This window comes from Rhagoletis zephyria, unplaced genomic scaffold, assembly GCF_001687245.7.
Source record: "Rhagoletis zephyria isolate East Lansing unplaced genomic scaffold, Rhagoletis_zephyria_1.1 Rzeph_scaffold_04894, whole genome shotgun sequence".
Classification (NCBI taxonomy): Eukaryota; Metazoa; Arthropoda; class Insecta; order Diptera; family Tephritidae; genus Rhagoletis; species Rhagoletis zephyria.
The window spans coordinates 1-10,084 of NW_016161977.1; the positions used below are offsets into that span (position 1 = coordinate 1).

Below are 10,084 nucleotides of genomic sequence, written 5' to 3' on the forward strand. Positions count from 1 at the left end.
CTCAGAACAACTTTTTTTTTCGTTTTGCGTCATACCGTATGCCAACTTCTCAGACATATTTTCATCGGGTTATGAGCTTAGCTTTAAGTTTCAAGATCCTAGGCTAAACATACTTGCAAGTGAAGTTAAATAAAAGCTTGTAAAAAATAGTCAAAACTTGTTAAAATATCGCATCCCTATTTGTTTGCCCTCCTCGATCGTTCATATTTACATAAACACATACACACAGGCATACATATGTATGAGCGTTATTAGTTTTGCGCAACGTTTTATATACTTTCACTATTTTCCAACATAAAGATTTTCTCTTTGCTTCAAATGAAATAGGGCATGTGAACCAAGCAGCTGAAATCAATTTACATCACTGTTTTTTTTTTTCACCAGATTTGTTTACTTTGACGAAGAATTAGAGGTAAAAGAAAATGCAATTTTTCACTACAAATCTTTGCAAAGCAATCACAAAGGCGGCCACTAATACCTAAACATCAACATAAGTCTCATAACAAGCTCTTTGAATTTCTAATGAGTTTTTAGTAAACAAGTTGATAATCATTGACTTAGTTAAACAGCATTAGAGCAGCCTTCAATTTCAGTATTTTACTGCTTCTTTTTACATAAATTTCATAAGACACTAATTTGCAATTCATTTATTCAGTTCACATAGCATAACTTACTTATTCAGGCTATTCGCAAGCGGAAAAATTTAAGAAAAGGCCTCACCACACCTCAGTTTGCGAACTATTTCGGGATTTTAGGGATTCTCGGGACTAAATCAGTATTTACAAATTTATTTCAGGATTCTCGAGATTATTTCGCAATTCTCGAGAGTTTTTCTGGATTTTCGTACCTATTTCGGAATTTCAGTTATATTTATTGACTTTGATATATTTTTCGATTTTTTATGGTTATTTTCATTGATTAATTTATGGATATCGATTCATTTATCGATATTTTTATCGTTATTTTTATTGTTATATATATATATATTGATATTAATCGATATTGTTATCGTAATATATATCGATGTTTTATCGTATTTTTATCACCATCTTTATCGATATTTTATTGACATATGTCTTTATCAAGTTATTTATCGACATTTTTCACGATTTATTTAAACGATATATTTATTGATATTTATGGGAAATTTCGAGATAGTGCCAAGAACCTCAAAAATTCTAGAAACCTCTAAGTAGTCTCGAAATAGCTTCGAAAGTCCTAAAAACCCGAGGTACTCTCGAAAATCCCGAAATGGTTTGAGAATCCAGAAATAATCGCTGAGCACTGCCCCATAGGAACCCAGGCGGTACGGCTTAATATGGCTGCGGACCCGATGTGCAGCAACTGTCTGGAGGACGATGAGGTGTATTCATCTCAGCACTCTCCTCTCAGCTGCACTGCCTCGTGTCGTACTTCATGGTTGCTCTAGAAGAACTCTCTAGATTTTGCATCAACTACTTGCGGAAGTTCATAACTAGCAGCCAGTGCTTTTCTAACTTTACTTGATTACCTATGGTACCGTTCCAAAATAATATTTTTATTTTTAGTGGTAACAGAATGGACATTCAGTAACTTTCTATGTAAGCCCCTTCGAGGGCTGCCACCTCACCTAAGCTAACCCAACTAGTCAGTATTCTTGTGCGTGAGCGAAAAATTTACTTTATCATTTAACATTACTCTGGTGAAAAATGTCACTTTAAATTTTACCTATCTGCATACAGCTAAAATTTATGAAACCCGCTTATTAGCAATTCCATCAACATTAAATAAATACTAAACATCACTTATCGCCTGAGTTATCACAAAACATTTATCAAAAAACTAAGTTCATATTTTTCCGCAGCCTCCATCCACTGAAATAATTAACAAAATTTATAATCATTTGCGCCATGCTAACCACACATTAAATCGTCATTATGGCAACGTCCACCCACACTGGCTGACTTCATGAGGAACTTTAATATGCTATCCGCACACACACACACACACACATACACACTAACGCGCTTTTACTTACTATATAGTATATGCATATTTTGCACATTAGAAAATTTACTGGCATAATTAAATTTTACTTTTCACTTTTTCTCATTTACACACACACACACACAGCAATGCAACGAGAATCTCTGCAAGCATGGCGGCACATGCTGGACCAGTGGCGCTTCCTTCTACTGTGCATGCCGACCCGGCTATACTGGAAATATGTGTGAAGGTAAGTTGGTGTTGGCGCTACTTGATGCGCTCCAGGGTGTAACTAAGCATAATTTAGAGATGACATCAGTGGCTGTAGTCGAGAAGCCGCAATTCAACTGCACGCGGCGTACGCTGACAGTAGTGGAAGTGCGGCTGCTGTGTTGATATGTGGGTTACATAGCAGCTACTTACATATGTATGTATGTATGTAGTATGTAAGTAGGCGCTTGGCATGCGACTCACGTGTCATACATAATTCTTGTCATTATGCCAAGTGGTATGCAAGTAGTCAAATTAATTATATGAAACTGCTAAATTTTTAAAAAGTAAGAGAAAGAGTTAAATTTATATACTAAAGTTAAGCAACAACTTATTAGTAGAGCGACAGAAAGCGCGAGCATGTATTACTGCTACTAAACCAAAAAAAAAGACGGCATAAAGAGATTTACTACTAGTCATTAGGCAAATTTTAGTATTCGGCCAAGACCACTACAGCGCTTAAAATATTTGTAATAACAAGTTCAGTAGGTATATATGAAGCCTCTTCTCTGCAAAATTAATACAGGTAAAAAAAAAATCAGCTATAAATTTGAAAATTCGGTAAAAAGATTTACTTTTAAATGGAGGACAAAGTTTTGATTCACTTTGGATTCACTTGCTAGTGTCTAATCAAACGAATATAATCCCAAAATTAAAAAAAAAAATATTTAATTCAAAATGGCCGATCCAATACATTTCTGATAGTTACGTTCATTCTCTCTCTCCAAAATTGGTTCAGGTAGATCAAATCGGTTATAAACTTGAAATTCGGAAAAAATATTTACGTCGGAATTACAAATGGCATTTCTGAAAACCAGAAGGGGGAAAACGTTTTAAAAATTTATTGAATTCGCTCGAAACTGGTTACGACTCTGACGGATCTAAAATGGCGGAAATTTAAAAAAATTCATAGTCGTAACTATTCGTCCTCAGCGACCCAAGAACCCCAGAGTAACGAGCTTCAAGTGAGTCCAATAATGTTTCAAAACTTTGTCTGCCATATTGGATCCACCATTTTGGATTTCTAAAAATGCCACCCAACATATAAAATTAATATTTATATTTTGTACCAATTCTGGCAAGAGGAGAGCTTAAGTTGACGAAGAATGCCGCATATGGGCGATTCCACGTAAAGTAATCAAACGTTTATATTTTTCTCGTATATGACATTTTTTTCTTTGTTTGAATATAGTTACCCTTGAATTTTGAGATTTTGTTACTTTAAAAAGCAAAAATAATTTAATTTAATTTTTAAAAACTTATTTTTACTTTTATTTTTATTTTTTGGTTTAGATTTTATTCTTTTAAAAAGAAAAATATTTTTTTCCAATTTCACGTAATTTTTATGAAATTAACACTCCTATTTTTCTTTTTAACTTAATTTTTATATAAAAAAAAATATGTATTTTAAGCTTCCGAAAATTGCATATAGTTTTATGTTCTTTGTTAATAAAACTTTTTTATTTTTTAACTAAATTTTCTTTTAATTTTATGTGCCATTAGTTTAAAAAGCAAAATATTTATTATTATTTTCAATTAATTTTTATAATTTTTTGTTTTCTTTTATTTAATTGTATGTATTTCTCTTTTTTTTAATTAGCCCTTTTGTAATTTTTATATTTTAGCGTTTTAAATAGAAACCAATTTTTTTAATTTCGTCTAATTTTTAGATAATAAATTTTGTCTCATTTTGATAAAATTTTTTCATTTTTATTTTTTATTTAATTATCTATTGATTTTTTCGCTTTTATTGTTTTAAATTATTATTTTTTATTATTTTAGTTTAATTTACTTTTTAGTAGCTTATTTATTTAAAATATTTTTTAAATGGTTTTTCTTTAGATTTTATTGTTTTTAAAAGAAATCATATTTTTTCATATAATTTTTAGATATTGACTTTATAAATTTTTTTCTTGTTAAAATTTAATTTCTTAGCTTCATTTTCTTTTAATTTCCAGTTTTTATGTTTTAAAAAGAAAAACATAGATACATTTTGTGTTTGGAAAGACTTTTGTGAGTTGAAATACAGTTGCCACAATTGCCCTGTTAATCCAGTATTTTTTGAAAGGTAGGTAGTGAAAGTTTCAGGGTTTTACGCTACACAGCATATTTTAATAATTTTCGAATCAAAAAAAAAATTTGAAATCAGTTTCGACCGATTTTTTCAAGACGCATATCAATGCAATTTAAGAAAAAATTTAAGTAAAAAATAGGTTGGAGTTTTTTGAGTGAAGGAAACGATTTTTTTATTTTTTTTTTTTTAAGAAACCTGAGGTTTGCAATCGCACATACTTACATACTATATAGTAATTGTGCGTTTTAAATACCTTCTCATATGAAGCCATTTATTCTAATATAAGTAATTCATTGCCTAGCAACATAACTATACACAAAACACTGTAATTTCACTAACTTTTTTCATTTCTCACTAATTTCTTATACTCTTTCTTTTATTATTATTTTCTTCCTCCTTTTTCTCTTACAAAACTATGGCTTCAACTTAAACTTCCTACAACTACTTTTCGCATACTTTGCGGCTGCTGCTGTTGCTGTTGCTGTTGCTGTTGCTGTTGCTGCTCCAGATGAGTTTGTGGTGGAGACCGTCGTTAGTTCCAGCGAGTTTATGGTCGACGATACGAGCGCCAGAAATTTTAATGATAAAACTTTCGGTTCATCGGTTGTGTTAAAGAGCCCCATTGAATTGCATAATGCTTACTTTGGTGCGGGCGTGTTGGCGGCAGCCGTATTCATTGTTGCCGTTGTGGTAAGTACATACATACATACTGCACTATAATCGTACTTAGTCTATTCTATGTATACTGTCATCGGCATCGTTATTTTCTCACTCTAAGGATATTAAGTATTTATGCTTGAAATCTCTTTACGACTGGCAGTTGTGTGTGTGCGTTGGCGTCTTTTTGGCTCATTTAAACTAAAATTAAGTGATACTTAGCACATTCCGGCAAATCATTACCAGCACCATCATCAACATACTTTCTATTTATAATTTGCTTGCATGACCATGCATGAATATTGCCCTCTAGATTTCTTCTTTCCACATTTTATTGCTTTCCTAGAAGATTTAGGTTGGGTTTTTTGTTTTGTAAGTGGTTTTAGGAAATTTTGCCTGGACTCGGAAGAAGGCCGACTAAACCGACTTCAGACGTGGTCAAAAATAAGTCTAACTTAGATGATTAGTGATTTCTTCTCATCTAAAGTTCAAGAGATAAAACAGATACTACGTTGCCAGGGAGTTGCAAAAATATGAATGGAAAAAATCTAATTTTATGCGAATCAGTAGGGTAAAAATCGATTATTCCAGAAAAATGCGAGAGATTGGGGTTGACTTCTTACAATGTTTTAATATTCGTTAATTTTAAATGTTTCGCCATCACAGCGCCATCTAGCGGAGAAACAAATATGCGTATTACGTCTTGTCTCCTTTAAATTAGCAAAATCCAATAACTAATAAAGATAACTCGCTGCACGATGGAGATAAATTAGGGCTTCTGGACATGCAGCTGTGTTTTTTCGATCCTTCATACTCTTACGTCCGCGCACTGTGCCAATGTGGCCAGCCTATTGGCGAGATCAATCCGTGATTGTTCTAGCAGAAATACAGGGAGATATAAAGACGCCGCATTAAAGTTGATATTCGAGTATGAAAGCTGTTATTTTTTTGAAAACCTATGCAAACATTTCAGGTTCTATGTTTTGAGGGCAAGCACCACTTAAGGGCAAAGGCAGAATGTAAGCTTTCGAAAAGTCTGCAATCTTGTAAATCCGTTCTTTTTATTAAAAAGGAATGACAGCCCAGAAAATATTTCTCTTCACATTTCTAATATTCTTACTGTAATCGGAAAATAGCAACGACTGGCATGTTGGCCCAAGTCGGTGGCCGCTTACAAATTGAAACATACTTTGCCTTATTTTTATTTATGATTTGGAATCACTTGTATTTACATACATACATATTTATGTACATTCGCATGAGCATGTATATTAGGGTGGTTCTTAAAAATATCAATATCAAAATTTTGTGTGGGGCACCTCTTTATTTTGTTTTACATACATACATATAGACAACCACAAAATTTACTAAATTTAAAAAAAAAAATTAGGGGTGATAAATTATTTATTTGAAATCTTATAAATTTGACATTTTGTTTAAACCACTTCATATAAATTTATAAACTCGCTGAGTTATAGCTGGTAAAAGTCAAAATTATTTTAAATTTTTGTGAAATTGATTAACAAATCAATAATTTCAAACCATGTTTACTACCTGTAAATATTTTTTTTTCGTTTAGTTCAACCAACCGTTATGTGTTGCTAGCTTCCTTAACAATTATTAAATTCGCTTATTACAACTTTCAAATAGGCTTTTGAAAACTAAAAGCGGAAAATTCAATATATCCCAGAAACCTGCTAAGTGGAATTTTAGAAAAATTTTCTTATTTTAAGGGTAGCGTGTCTGCAAACCTAATTAGTGGTATTTTTAAAAGAAATTTCTTACTTAAAGAGAAATGTACAGTTGGCAGCTCCCAAGGTTCTAATTTGACATAAAATACGTGACTAGCGTGTATAAAAACCTAACAAATTACATTTTCAAAATTTTTTGCGAAATCGACAGTTGATTTGACAGCTGTCAAAATATAAATTTTTTGTCATATTCGCATTTAACATGACAATAATACTATGATAGAACAGTTTTATTAAGGTCTTAGCAGTCGTTCTAATTTTTGCCGTAAAACAAGGCCTCTCCGACCACTGTGCGCAGCATGACGTTGATATTTTTAAGTGCTACCCTAAGGTGTGTATAGTTTTACAATGGCATGCGCATTAATTTTACTTACTTTTATTTACTAAAAAATTTTCAAATTTTAAAGCAAATTTCAACTGAGTTATTTACCTGGCATTTAATTAATTTTCATCCCCCCAGTCCGCCTCGACATGCTCATTTATCTTCGTTTTCTAATTTACTACCAAGGGGCCATTTTCTTTCATATATTTCTCACCTGCCCTCTCTCTCTTTCTCTCTCTATATGTCTCCCCCATACAGGTCGCCATCTGTCACTGCAAGGTTAATCAGACATACCGTAAATTCTCAACACGTTCTTCCACATTCTTTCCCATTCTGGGCTTCGGGCGACGCAACAAATCCCAAAGCAAACTCAACAAACACTGGCTAAGCGGCAAGGGACTGGGCGGTGGCGGTGGCGGCGGCAGCGGTGCTGGCAATGGTGTCGGTTCATTGCGCTCATCCGGCTCCACGACATCGCTGACGCGCGGACACCTGCCCTCAGCGCACAACGGTGGAGGTGGCGGTGGCGGTGGCGGCTTAGGCTGCGGTGGCGGTAGCGGCTTAGGCGGCGGTGGAGGTCATCAGTCACATCAGCGACAACAGCAGCTGCAGCAGCAACAGCTGGGCGGCCAAATGCACGAGCGACCGTTTCAACGGCATTTAGCGATGAATTTGGAGAATGACATGTATTATACAGTTGATTTTAGTGAAAATTCACAACACTCACCGTTAATACAGTGAGGCAGAGATAAACGTGCCACAGTGGTGGCGTCAACGGCCGTCAACAGTGTTGCCGCTGCTGCTGCTGCTGTGGGCAGAGTTGTGGTGCGAGCGCTGGTGGGCGTTGTTGGCAATAAGGGGCGAACTAGAGCTATTATAGGTGATGTACGTTTTGGTGGTGTGCGTGTTGATGGGCGAAGAGTGGACGATGCGGCAGCGACGGCGTTGTCGGCAATGACAACGACAACGACAACGACGGCGAAGGCGACAGCAAGAATTAGTGCTGAACGCACCAGTGATGGTGCCAAAAGCAGTAATTACACGAATTATACGAACAGCAGCAACAACAAAAACACGCACACTACTAGCTGGTTAGTTAAATTTACGAAACGTTCTTATTAATGGCCAATCGCTGCTAATGATCGTCCTGGTTAATGGCGATGATTATGTGAACGCTGCTGATAATAATCGCAAAATAATTCTAATTATAATTGAAAATAGTATTTAGTAAAATTGCACAGCCAATACGATTATTTTAGCATTGCTGAGGCAGACTTCCTGCAGCAGTTGTGTAAAGACTCAGCTTCAGTGACAACAACTGCAATTTTATTGAGAAAGGAGCGTGAATTTTGCAGCTGTTGTCGATGGCGATGTCGCTGTCGCTGTCTGTCTCTGCTGTGCTGTGCAAGTGGAAGTGCTACCAGCGAAATGCTGCTGCAGCTGGTATTGAAATATTAATTGAAAGTTTTAGTATTCCAATGCGTAGGTACATACGCGCTGACAAAAACAAACAGACAAAGCGCATAAATAGGTATGTATGCAAGTACTTATGTAAAAGTAGCTGTGTAAATGAAGTGCTAAGCAATTGAAAGTAGGTATTTACGACGAGTACCAAAGGCGGACAAAATCAAACGGAAACTTTAATAAGCTTAATTGCAGTCTAAATAATTAAATTTACAAAATGCAGAGATGAATGCGTAAAACTTTATGTAGCAGCAAGCGCAGGTGCCATTTAAGCGCTAATAAATTAACAAAAATTAAAATAAACAGAATTTTAAGAAAATGAAAACGAAAATTAAATACATAAATAAAATGCGACAAAATCACAAGTGACAAATTTGCTTGTTATATTTATAAAGAAAATTTACTTAATTAGTGTTTTTCATAGCGCTTCAAGTGGACATGCAAACGAACTGAAGAAGAACTCTTTGTGCAGACTTGACACTTCAGGCTTAAGTTTTAAAATACTAAGTAGCAGGTTGAAGAGTGGGTTAAAGTTTAGTTCAATAGAAAAAAAAAAAACTATGACACAGAATTTATGGATTATGATAAAATAAAAATTAGAAATAATAAAAATTAGAAGTAATAACAATTAACAATTTAGTTGTTATATTTTGGCGCCTCAACGAAATAATGGCCAAAAGTGAGCAACCTTGAGTGGTAGTTAAAGCCAAAAAAGTATTTCGCTCCTCCTCTACACAATTTTATTTTACTGTGGTTCTAAGCTTACAATTTTTGGTCCAAAATTCAATTTCGATTGCAAATACTTACCTACTATTCTAATTTTTTAAACTATTCTCCAAATAAAGCTTTTTTAAACTTTAAAGCTTCTTAACTGAATTTGTTTTTTGACCAGGTGGCAACCCTCTCTTGAAATGCTTTAAAAAAACAAAGCTTTCTTTCACATCTTTCATTTGAAATCCATATTAGATTAGATAATTCATTTGCCTTATTAATTAAAATTAATTGAACTCTTAAGCTAGAGGCAACCCTATTTAAATTAATTTCGATTAAATAATTAAACTAAATTTAATTTTGGAACAGGTGACAACCCTCTTTTAAATGTTTTCGAAATAATTTTTTCTTAAGCATAGTTTGAGATCCATATTTTATTATTCCTTAAAAGTGAGTAGGAATTTTAATCAACTGGCAACTCTCTATAAAATTATTTTCGAAAAAATATTTTTTAAGCCTACTTCATTTGACAACAATAAATATTGTAATATCTAAATATTTTATTTACTTATTTTTTTGATTATATTGACTTTTAAACAGGTGGCAATGCCCTTTAAAACTTCGTTCAAGGAAAAGGGCTTTTAAATTCCTTTCATTTGACATCTATATTGTGTAATATTTCAATTAACTTTTTGATTAAAAAAGTTTATTTTTTAAAGAAGTGGCAACACTCATAAATAAAATGTTTGAGAGTAACATTTTTGAACCTCTTACATATTCTGCACATATTGTAATACTTCATTTGATTCTTAAATAAAAATCAAATTTTTGCTTATAATGAAAAATATTAAAAATATCTTCTCTAATTTT

The 10,084-nt window shown here is 33.5% G+C and overlaps 1 protein-coding gene across 1 annotated transcript; it reads left to right on the plus strand.

Annotated features, from left to right (window-relative positions):
* The first annotated feature begins 2,116 nt into the window (after nucleotides 1–2,116).
* Nucleotides 2,117–8,112, plus strand: LOC108371335 (glycine, alanine and asparagine-rich protein-like). The gene is made up of 4 exons (XM_017626884.1): nucleotides 2,117–2,215; nucleotides 4,818–4,999; nucleotides 7,298–7,553; nucleotides 7,584–8,112. The coding sequence occupies exons 1-4, from the start codon at nucleotides 2,206–2,208 to the stop codon at nucleotides 7,778–7,780; spliced, it is 645 nt and encodes a 214-aa protein (XP_017482373.1). The 5' UTR covers nucleotides 2,117–2,205; the 3' UTR covers nucleotides 7,781–8,112.
* Nucleotides 8,113–10,084: the final 1,972 nt, after the last annotated feature.

Coding starts and splice junctions, on each gene's coding strand:
- LOC108371335 (XM_017626884.1), top strand. Junction 5,000..7,297: donor TATTCATTGTTGCCGTTGTG/GTAAGTACATAC, acceptor TCCCCCATACAG/GTCGCCATCTGTCACTGCAA. Junction 7,554..7,583: donor GCCCTCAGCGCACAACGGTG/GAGGTGGCGGTG, acceptor GCGGCTTAGGCT/GCGGTGGCGGTAGCGGCTTA.